General features: G+C 39.5%; 1 protein-coding gene across 8 annotated transcripts in view; it reads right to left on the minus strand.

Annotated features, from left to right (window-relative positions):
• CDKAL1 (CDK5 regulatory subunit associated protein 1 like 1) overlaps positions 1-25890 on the minus strand; it is a 706407-nt gene that overhangs the window by 283802 nt on the left and 396715 nt on the right. For all 8 annotated transcript variants that reach the window (XM_019425254.2, XM_019425255.2, XM_019425256.2 and 5 more), the window contains one exon: positions 23588-23754. In XM_019425254.2, coding sequence (XP_019280799.2) covers positions 23588-23754 — 167 coding nt within the window. The remainder of the gene's footprint in view (positions 1-23587; positions 23755-25890) is intronic.

Below are 25890 nucleotides of genomic sequence, written 5' to 3' on the forward strand. Positions count from 1 at the left end.
ACAAAGCATCGTTCCTGCAGACCAATGTGTGCTTCTCCCTAAACCTAATATTCTTGAGGAACAGCACAAACTAACTCACGTGAGGGTGTTAGCAATAATTTCTGGGGGTGGGGCTGGACAGAAGCCTTGAAGAGGGATCTCTCTAAAACAAGACTTAAATCTCAATCTCTCTCTCTCTCTCTCTCTCTCTCTCTATATATATATATATATTAAAGTGGATTTAAATTTTAAGTTGCCTATTTTTCCTTATATCAGATTTATTAGAAATGTATGGATTTTTCAAAGGTGTCAAAATGCATAAATTAAACAGCTCCTATTACATTACTTGAAATTAGATGATAATAAATGGGATCTTTGCAGTCTTTTGCTACTGAGCAGTATGAAATCTAAACTCAAACTGATAAATGGGTATATAATTTGTATAGGGCAACAAGGCAGGGCTCCTCCTGGTTCCTCCTGGTTCCACTTTAATTGTTTTCACTTGGTAAAATTGGCTTCACACATCAGTTCTTTAATTGGAGCTGAACTGAAAGCATTTGCAGTGACGGCGGGGTAGGCTGGCTTGTCGAAGAACACCCTGTCAGAATATTCTGATATTCTAACCTGCTGCTTTTCTAAGCATCGTGGCTCCAACGTTACAGCACCAGACAGACTGTCTAGAACATAAAGATCAGGAAAAACTTCTCTTTCATGAAGCCAATTCACCTTTTAAGACTTGAGCTAATTTTTTACTGGTTTGTTTTGTTTTTAATTTTTTAAATGTTTATTTACTTTTGAGTGGGGGTGGGGTGGAGGCGCAGAGAGAGAGAGGGAGACAGAGGATCCAAAGCCACTCTGTGCTGACAGCAGAGAGCCCGACGTGGGGCTCGAACTCACGAACCGTGAGATCAGGGCCTCAGCCGAAGATGGGAGGCTTAACTAACCGAGCCACTCAGACATCCCAAAGTTTTGTTGTTTTTTAATCAAATGGAAGTTAAAATTCAGTGAGATTGAAATAAGATTTCTTCAAATTAGAGACGAAAATGAAGATTTTTATCAAAATCTTCTGTCAAAGCCTGTGCCTCTACAAATATGAAAAAAATAGGCTGCACCTTTATTGTAAGTTTCTGCCTCATGAGAATAGAATTTGATACAGAAGTGTTTTCAGATCTTAAATTCTGCCATTTTTATTGGACGAAATTACTTTAACAAAATGACAATCAGCCTTTGTACTTCATCTTTCCAATGATCAAACAGGTCTTGAATGTATATTATCAACCCATTATGTTTACCCACCTTCAGAACTGCATTAACATGGATCTAGGTAACAATGGTTCAGGAGATACTAAGGCACCAGATTACATGCTAAGAATTTTCTTCTGTCTTAGGTGAGAAAAATGATTTCCAAATCAAGTACTCTGCCTTTTCCTTAATATTTCAAAATTAGCTAGAGATCGAGAATATAGAAGACTATATTCTCGATAATATATATATATATGTGTGTGTGTGTGTGTGTGTGTATATATATATATATATATATATTCTCGATATATAAAGAAAGAACTATGTCAAAGGTAAGTCTAACAACATGCGGAATATGCTGGAGTGACCCGGGATGGAGGGGAAAGGTCCATCTAATGTTAAATCATTTCTCTGTTCCCATCCTCACAGGACTCTAATCTCTCCATAGAACTACCCAAAGGGCACAGTTCAGAGGACGTCTAGGAAGAACCGGGAATTACTCTGAAAGGTATCAAGAAGAGGAGTACACATTCCAGATGAAGACATGTATCCCGAGCATCCCATGAGTCAAATTAACACTCTGGAATGTCTTCTGAGTGAAATGAAGGAAGGAAAATTCAACACTTTAGAGGTTTAAGGATTACACATTAAAACTATTCATTAAAAGCTAAAAACAAATGGGAGTCTCCCATCCGGGTGTTTAATTTTATTTTTTCCTTAATAGACTTTTGAGTGACTTTCCACAATTGCTGGCTATATAAATGAAGTTTATTAATTTTTTTTATTATTTTTTTAACGTTTATTTATTGAAAGAGAGAGAGAGACAGAGCACAAACAGGGGAGGGGCAGAGAGAGAGGGAGACAGAATCCGAAGCAGGCTCCAGGCTCCGCACTGTTGGCACAGAGCCTGACGCGGGGCTCGAACTCACAAACCAAACCGTGAGATCATGACCGGAGCTGAAGTCAGACGCTTAACCGCTTAACCAACTGAGCCACCCAGGCTCCCCTAAATGAAGTTTGAAAACGAACTTTATATAGATGAATGGATAAAGGAAATGTGGTATATACTGTTGCATACACACACACACACACACACACACACACACACACACACACACAGAGTAACATATCTAGCCATTAAATTAAAAAAAAAAAAATCCTGCCACTTCCAACAGTCTGAATGGACCTTGAAGGCATTATGCTAAGTGAAATAAGCCAGATCTTAAAAGTTCTCATCACAAGGAAAAAAAAATTTAGGCATGTGTGGTGAGGATTGTTAACTAGATTTATTGGGGTTATTTCACAATATATACAAATATCGAATCATTATGTTGAATGCATGAAACTAGTATGTTACATGTCAATTATATCTCAATTTTAAAAATGATTGTGGTAATTGGATTGTGGTGGTTGGACAACTACACAAATTTACTAAAAATTATCGTCAAACTGCATACTTAATTTTTTATTTTTTTTTAAACTGCATACTTTAAAACATAAGAGTATAACATTCAAGCTTAAAATGCAGAAATTTAGGTATAAAGTATCTAAAGTTGATGTTGGCTTAGAGGCGTATACCAGGTCATTGAAAAAGCCAAAATAAGAACCAAAATAGAGTTTGTTGTACTCAAATACATTGCCCCCTGGTAAAATTAGCTGCTAGTAAAAGCTAAATAAAAGATGCCAACTATTTTTTATATATGATGTGGTGGGTGAATGCGGTAGGGGCATGGGGCTAATGAGAATGGAGTCTGTGGTAATTGCCTAGTAAAGGTACAGGGTTCTAAGGACTCAACATAAATTATTAACCCTCTGTGTACACTGGGAAAGACGGGCGGGGGAGGGGTTGATCAAGTATGGATGGATTTTTAGTAAACAGGGTAGCTTGGAGGTGGGGGGGTCTGCATTTCAGACTGCGGGTGACATCTGAACAAGGGTGAAAAGTCTAGAGCACATTCTAGGCAAAGCAGTAGGTCTGCTCAAAGTGGAAGTGTGTTACTTGAAAACTGATACATGTTAGAGGGAGAGAGGAAAGTCACCACTGGAAAAGGAGACCGGGAAGGAGCCTGAGTCCTGGAGGGCTAGAGTGCCAGACCAGGGTGTGGGATTTTGTTTTGTAGAGAAGTGAGTGGTATTGAAACTTTTGCTTGGTATTTATTACCCCAAAATGATTCTCTGAAAACCACGAGCCACCTGATACATTTTTTATTGACAGTGAAATCTTTCCCGAGGAGTTTAAATAGTTGCAGAAGATGTACTCGCTGGCATATTTCAAATATGGGACTGTGAAATACAACTGTTACATCACACTCTGAAACGTATTCAATGAGATATAAAAAATAGGAAAATTGGCATCCTTTTTTCCCTCCACTTTGAATTTCCTTTCTAATTCTGCCACAGCATTTTATCTAATAATTTTTAAGCTTTAAAGTCTTCTATTGATAGATTCTAACCATCCTTCTCTGTATCAAAATTTGTGTATATGTTAAAATAAAAACATTGTGACCACAAGGCTCTAAGCATTTTTAAAGAACATTTTTAAATCGAATTGTTGTTAAATTACTCCTAGTACACAATTCATCAAAACAGTATAAATATTTATTTAGCATAAATGTAAAAATTTATTATGATGGCAATCTTTGATGAAATGGATGGTGAGGGAAGCAGGCATGGGAACTCTTTATGCGTTGCTTTGAAAAAGGCAGTTTCAGAAGTCCTTTGTTTGGTGGCCTGAGGGTGTTGGATAAGGTGAGAGGGAGGTGTGACAGGAGACCCAGCGTGAAACCTTCACTACAGACAAGTCAGTTTTAGGAAAGGGTACAAATGAAAAATGAAGACCTGGAAATGGATTCGTTTTTAAGTGACCCTTGCCTGCTAGTTGGTTTTTATCCAGAAATACTGTCCAGCCATTGGAAGATGCACACTTAACACTGTGGTTTGTAAGAAAAAAGTGTGACCTCAACAGTGCAGTTACGTGTAGGAGGTAGAAAGCGTCCGAGACTTCTAAGGGTTGACTAATGTAAGAAACACACAGCAACTACTCAGATATAGTGGACAAAGGTGGGAAACTCACCGATTTTGAAACTCCGTAACCAAGCAGGAAAAGGTTGTAATTCTTTGGCAAGGAAATACTGAGCTCATTTTAAAAATTGAGACATAATTGACATATAACATTATATTAGTTTCAGGTGTACAACATCATGATTTGATATTTATGTATATTGTGAAATAATCGCCACAATAAATCTAGTTAACATGCCTCATCAGACATAATTACCAAGTTTTTTTTCTTATGGTGAGAACTTTCAAGATCTACTCTCTCAGCAACTTTCTCATACAATGCAGTTCTCATAAATACATTCCATGCTGTACATTACATTTTCATGTCTTGTTTAGTCATAACTGAAAGTCTGTGCTTTTTTTTAAGTTTATTTATTTATATTGAAAGAGAGAGGGGGACAGAGAGTGAGACCGAGAAGGAGTAGGGGAGGGCCAGAGAGAAGAGAGAATTCCAAGCAGGTTCCACGGTGTCAGCACAGAGCCTGACTCAGGGCTTGAACTGATGAACCATGAGATCATGACCTGAGCCTGAGCCGAGATCAAGAGTCTGAGGCTTAACCGACTGAGCCATCCAGGCGCCCCTGAAAGGTTATATTTTTGGCCACCTTCACCCTTTCACCAACTCCTTCAACCCTCATTCCCACTCCACTCTGGCAATCACCGATCTGTTCTATCCATGAGCTCGTTTTTTTGTTTTGTTTTGTTTTATTTTTTAATATCACGTGTATGTGAGATCATACAGTATTTGTCTTTCTCTGTTGGACTTATTTCACTTAGTGTAATGTGCTCAACATCTACCCAGAGTATTGCTAATGGCAGGATTTTCTTCTTATAGCTGTTATTCTATATTATTAGCTTATATTATATTAGCTTATAGCTGTTATTAGCTATATTATGGCTAATATTCTACTGTATCTACATACACTACATTTTCTTTATCCATTCATCCCTCCAAGGATATCTTACTTTTTATACAGGAGAGATTTTAACAAACAGTTAACCAAAAAGTAATTTGTCATCGTTTCAAATATAAAGGACTAACTATAACTACTTCTAAATTCTAGGTGCCTAAAGCTGTTTCTTAAGATAATCAAGATACAAGGCATTCACATGACAGGTCAAATTCGTTGAAGGGCAGAGGACACTGCTCGAGTGCTATGGTAGTGTTCAATCATACCTCACTTTTGCTGTCCAAAGTAAGATTTTTTTAAACAAATGAAAACTCCACATTCCAGAAAAAAAAAATCCACATTCACTATTTTGCACATTTTACTATTCATGTCTCTAAATCAACAACCAATAATAAAATGGTTAAATTCATTTCTTTTAACTGAACTTTAACATGTGCAACACGATAAACTCCCACAGTCCACTCCAAAAGAAATGCACCATATTGCATCAGTCAGTAATGAAACAGTTAACTTGTAGCCCAAAGAGAATATGAAAACCGGGTGGTTTCAAATGCAGCTCAACTTGAGAGTCATCTGTGTGCCTAATGTAACATTTATTTCCTGCTTCTATTTTCACAAAGTATTTTGTATTACTAGATATAATTATATATTCTACAGAATGAAAAAGTACAATACGAGGCCTCCTTCAGTCCCATCTGGATATAATAAAGGAATCGAATTTTGAAATGGCAGGACTGTGAAGGGAAAACTCAACCTTTAATCATAACAGAAACAGCTGATTGTCCTTTTTCCTACACTGTGCCACCTACTAATAACTGTTAAGAAAAACACCAGCCACATGTGAGACTCTGAATCAGCGTAGGATCTGAAGAGCCACAGACTGGCTGAATCCGTTTCAAGCTGACTTTACAAAACCCAGTCCAAAGTTGAACCTTTGCAACATTATATGTGGAATGTCCTTTAGGATTCTGATTACGTAGTAGCTGAGTAGCCACATCTGTGATACATTACAAAACCAAAGCAGCTGCCAGTAAAGCTTTTAGTATTTCGAGAACATACACTTTGGGTTTAGTAAACCCTATACTGTCTCTGTAGTCTAAAATTTTACTCCCTTCCATGTCTTTGAGTTTGTAACTATTTTCTCTTCCTTGAGTTAGTATAGATTAATTTATTAGATTATTAATCTATTAATTAGATATGTAAAAAAGTAATAAATAACTTTAAGGGACTTATTAAAAAGTCATAGAATGAGAAAACTAAGAGATCAAACTGCTTGCTCTCCTACACTACCATTTCCAGGCAAAAATAAAGATTTAACAGATGTAGGATTTGTGGAAGGTCACACCGTTCATCAGGGCTAGAATAAGGGTTAGAACCAACACCTTCAGGTTTTCAGAACAGTGAGTGCCTTCTTAAATACAACTCTTATGAGTTAAAATTTATGATAGGTTTACTAATAATTTTTTTTTTTTTTTTTCCGACTTAACCAAATTACACCAAAATGCATTCTCACAGTGTGGCTTATTGAATCTGCCATCGTATAAATATATTTAATATAAATAAAAACTCTGTATTCCAATTTTTTTCATTCTCTTGAATAGGCATTGCATCAACCACACACTGGAAAAAGCCAGCAACTCACAACCAATCCCAAACAATTCCGCACGTAGGGGTGGATTAAATACTGGGTCATTTGTTGAAGGGTCTTTATTATGTCCCATTCAAAACCTGTGTAAGAGAAAAGTGGCAAGACTCATACATGGCTGGCAATTTTTTTAAAGCCAAACACATGTTAGCCAGCAATTCCACTCCTCAAGTGTAAACCCAAGAGAAATGAGCATATATGTCCACCAAAAGGCACAAATGGTAACATCCGTGTAAGCTTTACCCATAATAGCTGAAATCCAGAAATCATCCTGATATTCAACAGGAGAATGGCGGGGGAAAAAATGTGGTGTACTGACATGACAACGGAGAAAAACAAACTCCCCATACACATGGCAACGCGAATGCCTCTCCCAGACATGCTGTTGGGCAAAGGACAAGATGGCGGCAGCACAGAGGAGGCCCAGTGAATACTGGCGTACCTCGGTCTCCGCTTACAGTGACTCGTCACCTGGGGACCAGTCCTCCCGCCGTGGCCCCTGGAGAGCCTCACACTGCCCTCACAAGTCCCACTCCGCTCCCTCCACAGACAGCTTTCTCCTTCCCCAGGAGGGCTCCAGAATTCAATTCGCTCCGTCAATCCCAAGGTTTCTGAGGAGAAAATACTTACAAGGTGGGAACACCTGATCCAAAAGCCACTTTCATTCAGGAAAATGAAAAATAAGCTCTGTACTTTCAGATCTGATGCGTTGTTTTAAAGGTAAAATGCCAAAATTCCTAGAAGCTAACAACAATAATACCACCTCCTAACTGCTGAGCACTTCCTGTGTTGGGCACTGTCCTAAGCATTCTACGTTCATTAAGACTCCACTGCTCCAGCGAGGTTCCTGTATCCCAGGCTAAAACAAAATATTACATTTATATAGTACCCCACAAAGCACTGTTGGTACATTGTCTAATAGTCTTTGTACAGGGTGACTGCTATTATGCCCCTGTTGATAAGTGAAAGCATCAAAACCTGGAGAAATGTAAAAGTTTCAAATCAGAACTTCATCTGGGAGGGACCATGTCCAAGAATGGCCCCGACACCTGCCAATCAGCAACACTCAGGACTGCCTCTGAGTTCTAAAATCAGGAATGCCTGCTTGAGCCAAGAGAACAGTGGCCCATAAGATACGCCACACTGAGGTCCCCGTATTAATTCACGGGCAACACATGCTAGAAGCAGGAAATGAACCTGAAACTGAGGAAACGAACAGAAGTGAAGGTGGGCTAGGCCGGTGGTAAGAGAAAGGGGAACAGAACTAGGTTTATGCTTAGCGTGTTTTCTTCTGACAACTGCTTTGCGGAAATAGCAAGGACTTTGAGAAGAAGAGAAATATTAAAGAAACTTCGGGGCTTCCACGGTACACCTGACAGTAAACCAAAGAGGGGCCGGTGCCTCGAGAGACAGAGGCTCACGAAGGGCACAGAGTGCGCCCCAAGCCTGGTGTGGTTGGCAGTGAGTGCTAAAGGGAATGTGTCTGAAGCCCCACGGTGCCGGCCACCAAAACGGTCCCTGATGCTTCTCCAGGGCCACAGGTGCGGGGACAAGTGGAGTCCATCTGCAGAGTGATCATCTCTTGAGCAACAGAGAGATGTTCGGGATACGGCTTTCTGTCAACTTCACTTTCACACTGTTATTTGCGATACGAAAAGCACTTACGAGTGCGGAGGGCCATGCGATCCAAAAGAATGTTTCTTTCCCTCAGGTTTTGGGTGGAGGGTGCAACTCAAGGTAACCGAGTCCCCACATTTGTTACAGAAGCAGGAAGTCTTTGTGTTCCAGGCCTCATGGACAAAGGCTTCCACACATATGACGCACACTTCGAACCATGTGTTGAGATGAGCAGTCCACACCAGATAATGAAATGGCACTTTTTAAATGCCATTTTTGTTCTTCGAAGTCTTAGCTTACATCAAGTAAAATGACGCTGAAAAGATCTTAGAAGTATCAGAATTAGAAACCAAATGGAAATTTTAACTCTGTCTCGTTTAGTGCAATCCCCTCAAAGTGGTGTTCCCTTTTCAGAAAGACTCGAGACTCAACAAAAGGGCCACCTTAATGACAACACGGATCCAGATGCAGGTTTTCTACTCGCGTGAGCAGCTCGATACAATCACAACCCGTTCAAGTTGGAAGAATAAATAAAAACATCACAAAGATATTTGAACAAAAATGTTGGGAATACAACCGAGCCATTTTAAAAATCTGTGTGTACTGTGACCGTAAAACAATGCGCTGCACATTTTTAAATGACCCATTAATTCCTGGAGTTAACGATCTCTGGATTACCTGTATTTTCCGGTTGCTTACTGCAAATTCCAGAGTTTATAGCTATGAGTTGCCAGTGGTGTATCTTTTTAGTTTAGTAAATCTGCATCAACAGCAAACATCTTCTTTTTGATTAACAAACGCCTAATCAATTGATATGCAAAGCTTTCTGGACGACTACACCGATGATGGAACGTGACAGTGTTGTGAAGGGGCATCATTATCAAGAAAACAAAGCATTTTTATGAATCAAGACCAACTGCAACTTCAACAACATAAAAGATCGTGATTGTGGAAGTTGAATTATCTATTAGAATAGAAATAACAAAATAGTATTTGATATGATTTTTAGTAAAAGAATCAATTAAGAAGGGAGAGAGAGAGAAGCAACCAACCATCACAGTCAAGTTCAGCCTATGTATGCCACATTACCTTCTATGTGGTGCCCAGAGCTACGAGTGTCTAATGAGGTATACATTTTATCTCTGTGCTTTCCGTGAGGGTGATGTTTGTTACAGGCCACTGAGAGACTCAATTAATAGTGATCTTTGGCTGTCAATAACTTACTAATGACATGAGCTCCTCCTCAAAAGCGTTAGGAGGGCAGATGGCACCGTAAGTGATTGACGGCACCTTTGACACGGAACACAAAAATTAAGCAAGAAAATGGACTAACCCAACGCACTAATGGCCTGCCAGATATACAGGCAGTCCATTTCAAGGCATAAATAACATTTATGGACATCAGAAGGAATGGCAGAGTAAAGACCTCTGAAAATCCTCTCCTCCATGAAAGCAATGAAGATAGGGACAAAATGGTCAAAAATCACTTTTTTCAGAATTCTAGAAATTAACTAAAGGCTTGTAGCAATCTGGGTAGCCTTTATTCAAGGAAAATGGAGGACTCTTGGTAAGAATAGAGAACTATGAGGCATTTTAAACCTGCCCTTTTCTTATATCCCACTCCCCAGGTCTGAAGTAGCCTTGAAAACCAACAGCCTTTAATCATGGTGAAAAGCAGCAGCCAGGAGGCCACTGGAAGGGACAAAAGACAGTCAGAGCTCCTTCAAAGCCTTGTTTCAAGAAAACTGTCATTATCTGATCTGTCTAGTGGTTCTATGGGAGACTCTACTCACTCAGCTTGCTTATTTAACCTGACCTGGCACTCACCCAGTGAAAATAGCCTTTTTCCCAGGGGCATTTGTCAAAAATAATCAGCTGCAATTGTTTAACATCAGGGCTGCCTGGGGCTGTGAATAAGTTAGGGCAAACAATAAATAAACCAAAAAGCTTAACAGGAAAAGCCAGGGAATGTGATGTCCAGAGGGGGCGTTGGAAAATCCTAACATATTGTGGGGATTCTAGAAGGCCATATGCATGCATAGGACTATGTGTATGTCCAGGTTGTGCATGTGCTCAGTGAAGACCTAAGAAGGCCTTCAGCTCTCACCTCTAGCTAAACCTGAAGTTTTGCACAAACAGCAAATAAAGGTTAAGAGAGAGATGTAAGCACCCCGACTGAGCTGACAGGACACGCGACAACATTCTCCCACGCTGAAGACAGAGACTGATGGGTTCTAGGCACTTAACAAAATCTCTAACCATCAGCTGATGGATAACCTAATCGGGTAGAGACTTCCACCGTTCACACATGACAAAAAGTATAGACTTTACTGAATTAAGAAAAGTCACTCAACTAACAACAACAAACCGTGGGGAAAGAGGAGTATGTGATTTCCAGGGCTTCCACACTATATTTAAATGTTTGTTTAAATGTCTAGCTTTCAACAGAAAATTATAAAATATGCAAAACAACACAGGGGAGAAAGCAGCCAATAGAAACTGTCCTGGCAAAAGCCCAGTTGTACTTACTGGCCGACTTCATTTATTTTTTAACTTTTTAATGTTTGTTTATTTCTGAGGGACAGAGAGAGGCACAGCATGAGCGGGGGAGTGGCAGAGAGAAAGAGGGAGACACAGAATTCAAAGCAGGCTCCAGGATCTGAGTTGTCAGCACAGAACCCGATGCAGGGCTCAAACTCACAAACCACGAGATCACGACCTGAGCTGAAGTCTGACACTTAAATGACTGAGTCACCCGGTGCCCCCTTACTGGATGACATTAAATCCTAATTTTAAATATATTCAAAGAAGTAAAAAACAAAACAAAGAAAGAACTGAAAGAAAGCTTGAGAATAATGTCTCACCAAATAAAAAATATCACCATTGAGATAGAAATTAAAAAAGAGGCAGATAGAAATTCTGGTAAGAAAAGTACAAGAATGGAAATAAATTCACTGGAGGGGCTCAGCAGGAGATCTGAGCAGGCAGAAGAAGAAATCAGCAAACCTGAAGACAGGTCAGTTGAGATTACCTGGTCTCAAGAAGAGAAAAATAAAAATAAATATAAAAATAAAAATCAACAGTGCCTCGGGAGTCTGTGGATACCATTAAGCATACCAACATACACATAATGCGAATTCCAGAAGGAGACAGGGGGAAATAGGCAGAAAGAATATCTGAAGAAATAATAGCAAAAAGTCTCACAACTTTGAAGAAAAACTACACATTCTAGAAGGTTTAAGTAGGACAAACTCAAAGAAATCTATCCGTAGGCACTGCACAATCAACCTGTTGAAAGACAAGGAGAGAATCCTGAGAGCGCCAAGAGAGAAGCAACTCACCATGTATCAGCAATGCTTTAAATAAGATTAACGGCTGATTTCTAATCAGAAATGACAGAGGCCAGAAGGCAGTGGGAGGACATAAAAGTGTGGCTGAAAGGAAAAGACCATTAGTCAGGAATTCTAGAGCCATAGAAGTCATCCTCCAAAAAAAGAAGGAAAAATTAAGACATTCCCAGATAAACAAAAACTGAGACAATACGTCGCTAGCAGACCCATATGAAAAATACTAAACAAAGTTCAGGCTGGAACGAAAAGACACTAGACAGAAACCACATTCCATGTGAAAAAATACAGAGCACAGGGAACAAAAACTATAAAGGTAAATATAAAAGACAGTATAACGTGGTTTTCATTTGCAACTCTTGCTTTTATCTTGCACAAAGCACTAATTAGAAGTGTGCTGATGAACATACCTTGTACAAAGATATAATCTGTATGATAACAATAGCACAGAAGGGGAGAAGGAACAGGTATACATAAAAGTGAAGTTTTTTATATACTAGTACAAAGTTGGGATTAAGTCAAATAGATTGTTATAAATTAAGATACTAACTGTAATCTGAAGGCATCCACTAAGAAAATCACACACACACACACACACACACACACACACACACACACACACAGATTTATATAAATCAAACAGGGGCATTAAAACGGCACACTACAGAATGTCTGTTCACCACAAAAGAAGGCTGTTGTGGATCGCACCGTGTCTCAAAAAAGATATATTGGAGTCATTACCCCTAGTACCTGTGAATATGATCTTAGTTGGAAACAGGGTTTTTGTGGATGTAATCAAGTTTAAATGAGGTCACAATTAAGGTAGGCCCTAATTCGATGACTGGTGTCCCTCTAAGAGGAAATTCGGACACAAGGAGAAGACCATGCAAAGAATGACACAGAAACTGCAGTGATGCGTCTACCAGCCAAGGAATGCCCGACTCTGCCAGCAACCACCACAGGAGAAAGAAAGAAAACAGATTTCCAATTCAGAGCCTCCAGAAGGGAGCTAAGCCTGCCACCACTTTGACTGTCGACCTTTGGCCTCCAAAACCGTGAGGGAAAAAAACGTGTTATTTCAAGCAGCCTCGTTTGTGGTAATTTGTTCCATCGACCTTAAGAAACTAACACATGGGCAGTAATAGAAGAACAGAGGAACAGAAAGCAAGAATTTGTTGAGGGAGAAAAAAAAAAGGAAGGCTGAAAATATAGTAATAAATTAATTAAAAGATTAACGTTTTAAGTTTCAGTTGATCAGAATGTAGGATGATACTGCACATGGGCAGTGTATATTAAGAGTTGATATAAAGTTTGCTTTTTACATTTATTTTATTTATTTATATTTTTTAATAGATTTTTTTTATTTGGGCGGGGGGGAGAGAGAGAGAGAGAGAGGGAGGAAGGGAGGGAGGATGGAGACAGAAGCCCAAGCAGGCTCCAAGCTGATGTGGGGCTCAATCCCAGGACCCTGGGATCATGACCCAAGCTGAAATCAAGAGTCAGATGGTCGCTTAACTGACTAAGCCACCCAGGTGCCCCGAGATATACTTTACCATGTAGTTAGGAGAGTTATTTCTTTGTTGCCATATATTAGAGACAGACTTATTCAACAGTATTTTCTGTAATCAAACATTGCTTTACACGTGGCAAACTTTCCAGGGATTTTTAAAAACACACAAAAATACATACCATAAAAAGAGACAGAATAGATTTTTCCCTTTAAATAGATGAACAATTAATTCAAAACTACTTTCAACATTACAGTTTGATTTTCTCCGTCCCACGTGCAATACCTCTAATCCTGAAAATGGTTCATCACACGTGGACTATTGATGCCCACCTGAGAGTTCTGCTATGTAACACACAGATAAAGTAGTGCTTCATAATAACAGTAACTTTAAAACCCTTACATTTCCAAATTAGGGCACAATCATTATTTACTGTTAAGTGACATTACAGAATTGGAGACTTCAACTGGCAAGCTTAACATTTTCACGCCAATTATTATTGTGGTACGCAAAGGAAGACGTGGGGAAAAAGAACAGATGCATTCTGGACTGGGAAGCAGCACACAATTTAGTAAACTAAAAATAAATAGCAGCAAACTAAGAAACTGCACTTTGCTTTCTGAAAAATATGCAGAATGTCACTCTACTATTCTATGAACCATTAACTTCATTACCAACCTTTCTGTTCTACACCATGAATCATCTGAAAATTCCATTACCCACCTGATATAAAATATGAGGATTTCATTTTACTAAGTGCTGAATTAGCAAGTGCCTAAGGTAGCCTTTCATAGGCTATCAGAGCAAAGAAATCAATAGAGAAATATCCTGGAATCAAAACGAAAGTGTAAAGGAATGTCCACTGATTGCCTTATGTGTTAGCTGTTCTCGGTGCTTATCAAGGAAAGTCAAAGGCAGCTTTCCTCAACGGTTTCAGCATAAGTGACTTCCTAAATTAATGAGGAAGATAAAGCCCACAGATGGTGTATTGTGCAGTTTGAACTATACTAATTTTGACAGGTGACATGGAAGCCTTCTCAGCTACTCCTGTGAAATTAAGGATTCAGGGGAATGGCAATGTGAAATGCCTTTTAAGATGCAAATTAAACCACATACATATCTAATGCCCTCCTTTATAAACCGAAATGTACACAGGAATACTAAAAAGAGCGAATGGGAATATTTGTATCCCACAACTGAAATATGTAAATCTCCAGGCTTCTTAGGTATTCTAGAATATTCTAGAAGTAGTCTGGAAAGTATTTAGTATATATAATTTCCACTGTATATAATTTTCAATATATACAATATATAACATATTACATATTATATATATCTAACATATCAGATATTATCTAATTATATAATTTCTAATATGTACATTCATAAATGTACGTTTATGTATATACTATATGTATGTTTTAAACTATTTTGCTTTATTAAAAGATATATATACATAGAGACATGGTTCCATATATTTGACAATGGCATCAGTTTCATTATAAAGCATTTGCTGGGGACTTTTCACTTATCATCTTTTTTTTCTTATATGTTTATTTATTTTTGAAAGAGAGAGAGAGATCAAGCAGGGGAGAGGCAGAGAGAGAGGGAGGCAGAATCCCAAGCAGGCTCCACACTGTCAGCCCAATGTGGGGCTTGAACTCACAAAATGAGATCATGACCTGAGCAGAAACCAAGAGTTGGATGCTTAACCAACCGAGCCACCCAGACACCCGTTGACTTATTGTCATGACACGTGTTTTACGTTTGCGTACTTCTCTCAGGAAAATGATCATCTCTTTTGGGAATAAATATGCACATGTCATTGGATTTCATGAGCAATCTTCACAATTTTAGGCCAATGGCAAGGGGAAAAATGAGATAAGAGAATGAGAAATATGGATAGCTTTTACTACACAGTCGATTAAAGCATCTTATGGTAACCAAAAATGATCTGATGATATACATTTCCACAGCGGGTCCAGACTCTCACCTCTGCTATCTAGTAATTTAGAAGGTAGAAATGAGAACCACAGTGAAGTCCACAGTGTAGGCCTCTATACATTATTGATGGCCACATAAATAGAATTTTTAAACAATGCATTTTCCATTGTGCTTCCCAGGAAGACAGAGGTAGCCAATACTTTCAACACGAGGAACATTCACTCATCCACAAAATAGTTCATTTTCCCCTGAAAACCTGGGACAATAAGCATAAATAAAATTCCTGATGAAACCTTTGGAGTCTGTTCGCTATGAGGGCAGCAACAAAGAGTCGTCTGTTGAGATCACGTCTATCTATTTACGAGTTCATTTCTTTTCTGGGTCCTTGGGTCTGCATGTAATCATGAGGCTTAATCACCCAGACGGAATATTATAGACTGAGACTGTAGTAAGAAGCAACAAACTATGGAAATTTTTCTGAGGGGCTGCTGGGTTCAAGAAAAGCTTAGGCTTCTTACCCAGGCCTGGAGCTACGAGGCTGAAACCTGGCACGGGAACAAATGAGGATCGCAGGAACGAACAGGCTGGGACACAGGTGTGGGCAGAGATGGAAGTGTCTGAGGCCCAACTGAAACTCTGCTGATGTGCAGACCCAGCATGTCCAGGAGGCTACAGAACTGGAAGTAGGGAGGGGCCCGGCATCATGGTTATGCAGAGCAGCAAGTTAATTTCATCTTCTATCACAAGTGGTCAAGTCCTTTGGCAAAGGGGGCTGGGGCCTGCCCTCCATCCTTATCTTCCCCTGCAGAGGGGCTCTCTGAATTAGGCTCCAGGGGAAGCCAGATCAACTTTTTATTCTGGATATGAATCCTTTTAGTATTTTTAATGCAGGTTCCCCACCCCCCACCCCCAGATTTTCAGACAGGAACAAACTTTGGCTTCCAGTTTCAGAGGTGTCACTGACCTCTTGAAATTCGCAAAAGCCAGGTTAGGAATGAAGCAAAGTGCTGATGATTATAACTGGCCAGAAAACGGGTGTCAACAGTCAGATCAAACTGCACACTGACGTTCCAAAGCTAACTGTGGATGGCAGAAATAGATTTCTCCTTTCCATTTCCTTGCTCAAAACAAATCATCTAGCCTGTCCTTCCATTTGTCAAAGGGGGGAAATATCTTTATACAACTGCACAAAGTCTATTTGCATATTTTTCTATTATGTTGAAAAGCATAAGCCTTAAGGAAAAATAACTTTAATGGTCCCCTTGTGAATTACTGACTTCAGTTTGGAAATTCTGCTCTGCTTTGATGAAACAGAAGTACAGCAAGTACGGAGTTTGCTACATTATTTTGAAACTAGGAGGCATTTTTAAAAAGTCTGCCAGGCCAAACATGTTAATTAGTGTTCATAAATTACTATGTGGCATATTTATTGTCTTTTACCAGATAAATTAATTCTGATAAATATACAATTAGGTTAGACTAATAAGATCATTGAAGTAGAAGTAAATATACAAAAATGAAGGGTAGCAGAAAACAGATTTGTTAGTGATTACAAGACTCCTCAACCAAACACAGATGCAACATTTTAAATATCACTTATTTATGATATATCTTACATAATATAACATTATAATTAAATAACATAAATACACCAAATGTAAATCTTTTAAAAATCTACACATTTTAACTGAAGATAAATAAAAGGTAGGATAATATCCTGTGAATGTAACTGTATTTTTAGCGATATTTTACAGAATAATATAAATGGAAGAATAAGTAGCTTGATGTGTTCATACTTTGAACGTAGGAAAGTCCTTAATAACAAGCATCTGCACTCCAGAGTCATCAACTTACCCTCTCTGGACCAGGCTGTAAGTGATGTACTAAAATTCTGATACAATTTTAAGACATACAGGAATCTTAAGGTTATTTTAAATTATTCCTAACCCAGGGAGAACCAGAATAGCTTAGATAAATAAAATCCATAGATTTCTTACCAGTCAACAGCTTTCATATCTTTTCCTTAGCAGCCAACCCATAAAATGAAAAACAAGACAAACTGCCTGATTTTAATGTCTCTTCCTTGACCATCCACTGCGGACTCCTCTGATGGAGATTAGAAAAAATCAGTGAAAACGAAGACGCAGGAAGGAGAAGAAAGAAGCCAAGAGCCTAGATAGTCTACAGACTCAGTAATCATACAGTGAGCTCACCTGCTCCAGGTAGTTCTAAAGAGCTCACCTAACATTCTGATCTTTTAGCAGGGCAAATAAATAAAATGCACCCGAGCTGGATTCTCCCTCACCATCTAGTACCCCCTCACAGAAAAGTGACACGTTAAGTGAGGCACACAGGTAACAACCATCCACAAAGTCTTCTAAAACTAGATGCTCCGCACGGATATGAAGATACTTCAACAGACGTGAGACGTGCAGTCAGGGAACGTGGAGGTACCACACCACTCAGCACACGGTCATTGGGTGCGTGTTATCACCGGCACTGAAGAGCAAACACGTGAACAAGGCAGGCTCTCCCCAGAAAGGACAACCGTTTTGTTGGATTTGCACGTAAATAAGTCATCATCATCGGAGAGCACCATGCTGTGTGCCCTCAGAGATGCGTTGGACGGAGTCCGACAAAGCAGGGAAGGAATCTGGGAAGCATTTGGAAAGACTCTGTGAAAGATGCAGTGTGGTAGAAAGCATTTTAGAATCAGACAAGATAAGAAACCAGTTCAGCTGCTAACTACTTATATAATTTGACCAATAATTAAACTTTTTAAGACTTGGCTTTTAAATCGATAAACTGAGGCCAATAATAAGCTATATAGGTAGCTTATTTTAAGAAGGTAAAGAGATAATGTGTATAAGGCAATCAGCGTGGTTTCTTGAAAATAACGAGCACTTGATGAATTGCACTGATGTTATTATTATGCAGTCTTGAAAAAAAGTACCAGCTATTTCTGGTGTCTGATTAGTGGTAGCCATTGTATCACCGCCATTGAGCTCATTGTGCCCTGTTGGGTTCCCGTGTATTATGTTGTCTGAATTATAATACCTTAGCTGTGGGTTCCCGACAACCAGGAAGGCAACACTAAGATAGGCTGTTTCAAGAGGGGTCAAATTCACAAGCCACACTGCTTTCTGGAAGGTCACAGTTCATTCAAGAAGAATATGCCCGGGTTATGACCTTAGCAATATCAATCAGCAAGAAAACATAAGGAAACATAAGGAAAGATATCTCTTATTTGCCATGATAGGGGCAATATACTAGCCAGCACATGCAGTAGCAAATAGTAGCACATCTGATTACCTCATTTTTTTTAAATTTTACTCTAGAGAAAGAGAGAGCATGAGCAAGAAGGAGAGAGGGGCAGAGGGGGAGGGAGAGAGGGAGACAGGGAGGGGGAGAGGGAGGGGGGAGAGGGAGAGAGGGAGAGAGGGAGGGGGGACAGATCGAGAGAGAGAGAGAGAGAGAGAGAGAGAGAGAGAGAGAGAGAGAGAGAGAGAGGTGATCCTAAGTGGGCTCCATGCTCAACAAGGAGCCCGACAAGGGGCTGGATTCATGACCTGAGCTGAAATCAAGAGTCGGACACTCAACCGAGACACCCAGGAGACCCGGATTAACTCATTATTACCAACTGTCATCACATGGTAAGAATGGAATGAGAAAAAGTAAAAATTTCAGGAGTATGAAAAACCCACAGTATACAGGAGGCATCACAGGGTACTAAGGGGTCAAGACAATGGGGAAGCCCTGGAAGAAGGCATCTTAAGGATGCTGTATGTCAACTGCACAGTGTATCTTTATCCTGTGGGTAATGGACAGGCACTGCAGACTTTAAGACCAGGTGAGATAGATTTCAATCCATTTTTTAATCTATTGTTTTGACCTCATATCTATATCTAGTAAGTAATACATAAGCTTATAATTATGTTTCTTCAATTCCAGGGTATTTTTCCAAAATACACATGTGTATGTACATATGTTTGAGGTATCTCTTTGCTATATCATTGTTTAAAATTAACCTCATATTATTTTTTTATGGCAGCAATAAGTTAAAATTAGGGCTTATAGATGTTCCAAACAACACATCACTACTTGCCTGCCTGTTAAGGATTAAGAATTCTCCTTCCCTTCCTTTCATTCACCCACATTTATTCAACAGCTATTATATAAAGGGTTACACGATACTAAACTTCTTTTAAAGTAGGCTCCACATCCAAAGTGGGGCTTGAACTCATGACCCCAAGACCAAGAGTCGAATGCTCTACTGACTGAGCCAGGGGCATCCCTAGACTCTTGATCAAACCTTAGAAGTGGACCCTATGCTAACTCTAATATGCATCTTCTGTTCCTATGGAGACTAAGAAGTAATATCAATAGATCTATTTTTCCACACCACACTTTCAAAAGATTATTTTTTAAATGTTCATTTATTTATTTAATTTATTTAAAACAATTTTTTTAATGTTTATTTTTGAGGGAGAGAGTGAGAGAGAAAGAAAGCAAGCAGGGGAGGGACAGAGAGAGAGGGAGACAGAGAATCCAAAGCGGGGTCTAGGCTCTGAGCTGTCAGCAAAGAGCGTGACATGGGGTTTGAACTCATGAATGGTGAGATCATGACCTAAGCTGAAGCAGGATGCTTAACCAACTGAGCCACCCGGGTACCGCTAATGTTTATTTATTTTTAAGAGAGAGAGAGCGCGCAAGCAGGGAGGGACAAAGAGAGAGGGGGACAGAAGATCCCAAGTGCGATCTACGCTGACAGCAGAGTCCTATGCGGGGCTCGAACCCATGAACCATGAGGTCATGACCTGAGCCGAAGTTGGACGTTCAACTGACTTAACCACACAGGCGGCCCCACACCATACTGTTAAATAATGATGGAAACTTTGATATTTTCCCTTAAATGATTTCCTCTTTAAATAAATAAATAGTCTAAATAAATAAATTGTTTAAACCAACAAGCAACAAGCAAGCAAGCAAGCTGGTAAAAAGGGTTTTAAGAAAGACTGCCCAAGAGTCAGGAGAATATGAAGTAAACGGAACAATGGGGAAAGAAAACAGCCCAGCGAAGCGCTCTACAGTTGAAGTCTGAAGCAGGAAGCATCTTTCAGAAACATAAGAAGGCGTGGTCCTACAAATACAATTCTCAAGGAAACGTTACTGTCGGGGCAGTAAGGCATCTGAGTAGTTATTTGAAGAGTGGGTTTCTTTTATCCACACAGTTTTAAATGACATCACTGTCTGTCATTCACTGGTGTTATTTTTTGTTTCCATCCTTTGTCTTGTTTTCTTTTTTTTTTTTTTCTTATTTGGAGAACTCTCTTTAGGTAAGTTCTGTGATTTCAGCAGAGCGCCCCAGGCTTACTGAGAGGAAAATGGGGACATACAATGTATCGGCCCACAGGGGCTGAGGCTCACCAGGTATGGCCTCCTCTTCTAGAGGTCCTAGTTCACCCTGGGAAGCCTAAGAAGCCTCCGCAGCTCAGTTATCTTGCCTGTTACATAACGGACGATGTGTTTGGAGAATACTGCAAGCTCTGGGCTCTCCCACTCAAGGAGATGAGAAGAACCACCAAAGCCAAGGTGAAAAGACCCTGTCAAAGTGTCAAAGGAAGACTTTGAAAGCTCTTATTTTCAGATGGCATGGGTCTTTGATTCTTGCACACCTCTGTTTCATTTGCTCTATTTTCCTTTGGATTGCTCTCTCCCTTGGTGTGCTCCAATACGACTGGGTTACTCCCAGCTTATCACGTGCACGGGAGGGAGTACCTGTCATTGGGATAAACTTTCACCCTTGAAGCTCATTTACTTTGCCATCTTCTGTGGCCTCTTCTGACCAGAATGTTAAGACTTGAAAGTTCAAGGCTACAGAGTGGGCTCTATAATTTATTTTATGAAGAAGGACATTCCTTTATTCATTCTTTATTTGCTTGCTTATTGAACCACCACTGGACAGGGTACATCCAGGCATGGATATGACAAAGTCCTTGCCTTGTGAAGATAACAATATAGGAGGGAAGGCCAACACTACAGATGGCTTAAAGCAAGAATTTTATTATTTTATTTTATTTTATTTTATTTTATTTTATTTTATTTTATTTTTAATGCTTTAAAAAAATGTTTGAATGTTTATTTTTGAGAGAGAGAGAGGGAGACAGAGTATGAGTGGGGGAGGGGCAGAGAGAGACAGAGACAAAATCCGAAGCAGGTTCCAGGCTCCGAGCTGTCAGCACAGAGCTTGACGTGAGGCTCCCACTCATTAGCTATGAGATCATGACCTGAGCCGAAGTTGTACGCTTAACCAACTGAGCCACCCAGGTGCCCCATTTTTGTTTCTGTTTTTGTTTTTTTGAGGGGGCGGGAAGCAGCAGAGAGAGAGGGAGACACAGAATCCGAAGCAGGCTCCAGGCTCTGAGCTGCCAGCACTGAGCCTGACACGGGGCTTGAACTCACCAACTATGAGATCATGACCTGAGCCAAAGTCAGATGCTTAACCAACTGTGCCACCCAGGCACCCATGACAAGAATTTTAAAAAGGAAACACCATGACAATCAGAACCTGTTATCACTCTAACTATAATCTATGAACTAAACATCTGGTGTTGTCCCCAGTAAAGTGTAAAGCTATGTTCATGGCACCTCCTGTTGATTTTTAGACACTGCCCTGGAGCATCTACCTGGAGATCAACTACAGCACTACTTTAGATATCGAGCACTAGGACTTGCTATAAATGCACCGTTCCTTTCTGCAACCTTGAAATTAATTAAAGTACTGAATTTATTCCAAGAGGTACTTTATTTAGTCATCTCGGAGCCAATACATGATATCCCCCCTCATGCATGAACTTCCCTGATTGTAGCTACTATGGTTCCCTTAATTCTTGATGAGACTCTCCCTAATGCACACATCTAGCATATCGCTTGGTGTATACCTCACATTTACTGCAAACCTCACATTTATTGCTACAGCTGTTACCATGTTTGATTTTTATAGAGAGTCACTTGCTTTTTTTCAAGTGTTGAGTCAAAGGGTTACGTTTAAATTGACATGCCTGCAATTTATCTTTAAGTAGCAAATCTTAACTGTCCCACACTGTCCAAAGTACCAAAGTTAACCTATAAATCATATACCTTTACTAGAAAGATATGGCTAGAAATATGTGAATAAGAAAAATGAAATTGCTAAATTTCTTCATTAAATATTTATAATTAACAATCAGACTGCTACCAAATCTGTTTTCAGAATTTCTAAAACACATTCTCGGTATTAGGGAGGCTCTTTAAGCACAACTTCAACAAGTATAGGCTTCGAATCAAATCAACAGAAAACAATCTTTTAAATCACTGAATATTCATTGGGATTTATGCATCAAATTTCAGCAGCCATACTTGCTTTTAGATTTTTGGAATGTTATTTTTCTGTACAAACTAACTGCAAAGAACACAACCGATAAAAATATAAGTGACTTGTTTCTATACTTTGCACATGATTTTCCTACAGCAGTTATTAGATTTCTTATCCATAACTCTGGGTCCGATATAATTATTTTATTTCTCAAATAGCCATCATGGATCCTAGCATGTACTTTTTCATTTAAATGATTGTTTGCCTGTCCGTGTTTCTCGCTCCTATTTACCGTGGCGTTTGTCACTGAGATACCACCTAGCAGTACATATGCCCATTTTTCCAGCTTAACGGTAAGCTCCTTGAGGGTGAGCACCTGACCCAGGGAAGGGATACAAGTGAACCCAGGTGTCCCCCATGACCCCAACCCCTTATTTTTCCACAGTGACCACAAAAGAATCAAGGGAAAGAACACCAAACTCTGTCGCTCTTTGTTTCTAGCCCATCCCTTCACTATCTCCAGACAAAGGGAGGAGATTTAAAACATCCTCAGACTTCCAGCCCAGTCGCCTTCCTGATGTGCCTAACAGGAGCTCGGATAACGTGTCTGCGACAGGTTGCGGAATTAATGCAACGTATTAGCACCCCAGAACCAGGCCGGGGTACCGAGTGGGGGAACCGAGGCAAATTTATGCGATGGAAGACTGAAGAGCTGCAAAGAAGAAACAAAGAACTTTGACAAGATGGCAAGTGCTGGAGAAGCCGAGCAAAAACGGGGTGTGCAGACTGACAAAGAAGAGGACTTGAAATTCTCAACTCATTCTTAGTAATGTGGGACTACAAAAAACAAACAAACAAACAAACAAACAAAAAACGTGCAAGAGGTTTTCAATGTAACCCATGTGATGATGCTGATGCCGCCACATTGTCTGGACTGGTTCGTGTCTGTGTCAGCATGGAAACGGGGTGCTTCTCCTTACCTCCAGATGCTCTAAAATATAGGGGGGATTCGTCATGCCAAGCCTCAGCATTGCTCCCCGAGGGATCACTTCGACCAGTTTCCACAGCAGTGCGGGGAGATTGGTGCCAATGTCTCTGCCATAAGCCCCCGTGTCTTCACTGGTCAACCATATCTCACAGACGCCCTCTGTGAATCAAAGGAGATAATTAACAAATCTGTTTCCTTCATCATACAGCTGCTCACTCTTTTTAATGCAGTATTACTCAACACCATTATGCAGGCAGTCTGGGTATTCAACTGCAGAGAAAAAGCAGCTTACCCCGTGGTGGCACTGGGTTATTAAGTTCATTTTCTGAACACCAGAGAGTTACAACAAGGCTGTAAATTATCAGTGCGTCCTATGGAGTGATTAACATTCACAGCCAATCAGTTCAACCGCGCTTCCTCCAAAGCACTTTGATCAGGACGAGAGCTACAATCCCATCACAATGGACACTTATTTTATGGAGCACCGTAAGCCTTGGAACTGAAACAGTCACTCCACAGAATGGGCACTAGCAGGACTGAACTCACTAATCAGTCTGTGACCAGCCCAAAGAAAAATGTCAAGTGTGGTTCAGGTTTAACTCACAAATTATTAATTATGAGATAACCCATTTCTCCTGCAGTAACTATTCTAATTCATTTTCTTTATTCAATTAAGAATAGAGTGCACTGCATTGCTGCGTTCAAAGAAGTTGGTTGCTGTATAAACTCAGTATTTGGGTCGAAAAACCTGTTTACCGACAGCTGGCATCCTATTTTCCATCAATCAGACTTGAGGAGAATGTGGACAATGTATATATGCTTTGTTGTCATTGTTACTATAAAGAATCCCGACTTCAAACATTATGGCCTGCAATAACATCCTCCCAAAAATCAAAAAGAAATACATCTGGATAACCTAGTATTATTTAAAATGAATAAAACAGAGTTAGCAGGAGCCACCCAGGTTTTCAGAACCTTTCTGAAAGCATATTCGATTAAAGGATTAGCCTATTTTAAAAGGCCAAGCGCTTCTCACAAAGCTAAGACCAACAGTCAAATAGCCCTGTGAAATTTGCTCATGCTAAAGTGATTTGTTGCTTCAGAACATACCTCAGCACATACACAAGGCCCAGAAATACTACAGCCTGACCCGAAAATATAAATGTCTAGAAAGAGCCTTCAAATTATCACTTAAATCATCTCTAGCTGATGGAAGAGAAGAATTTCAAAAATACATTTAAACGCTCCGAGCCAAGAGCAACAACAAATAAGACACACGGCTTTTAGGTAAATGTGAACTTACACACTTACAGGAAAGAGTAAAGATCTTCCCTCTCTTTAATGCGTTCCACAGAAATGGACAGATAGACATGAAGTTGAGATCTCCAATAACTATTCTTTCCTTAAGGTAAGAGATAGATTTACTTTGTAAAACAAAACAAAACAAAACAAAACGCTAGCCAAACCATATAAAAACATGTTCACTTTTCTCTATTTGTCTATCTTTCTGAGACAGGCACATCCTCATTCACACCCACACAACACAGAAAATACAAGAAAAGAAATAAAATTTTACTTTCCTGAAATTAAAGAATCAATAACTTAGCATAGAGAACAGGAGGTATCAAAAACAAAAAACAAACAAAAAAAACCCCACCAAAAACCAAAAAGCCCAACTCTATTTTAAAAGTTGGAGATGTTTTCAGTATTTGCAAATCAGTAGTGCTAGGAATATATGGGTTTTCTTTACTTAAATGTAAATGTGCAGTTCCAGAAATCAATAAACATTTGCTTAGTTTTAATCATTTAATAAAAGGTTTTCTCTTCAAAAGAAACAGTCTGCCGTGTTCACAGGCTACCTTTGTGTAGTCTGACAGTTGTATAAATATTCTCTGCACATGGGAGTCAATTTTCCCTTTTATTTTTAAAAGAATAAGGGGTTGCAATTAGTGGAGTCATCTTTATTTTAATATCACATATGCCATCAGCCACTGGACTCCTACAACCTTTTTTTTTTTGCTTGTTTGTTTTTAATCTTATCACAAAATCCACTCCAGGGAAAGACATGGCTAAGTAACAACATAAACGGATTTTAAAACACTCTGAAAGAGGTTATAAAAACAGGACATTATCCATGATTTTCCAGTTACTGGCACTTGAGCAACACAATATGAATATTTTAAAATGAACAGAATAATTTTAATTTATAATTTTTCCATCCAAATGGCTCCGTGTTACGCCTTATGTAGAGAGAGCGAGTTCCTGGAACAGTGCCTTGCTGTTGCTAGATGAATA

The sequence above is a fragment of the Panthera pardus genome, unplaced genomic scaffold (assembly GCF_024362965.1).
Source record: "Panthera pardus isolate Hobbes unplaced genomic scaffold, ASM2436296v1 HiC_scaffold_17, whole genome shotgun sequence".
Classification (NCBI taxonomy): Eukaryota; Metazoa; Chordata; class Mammalia; order Carnivora; family Felidae; genus Panthera; species Panthera pardus.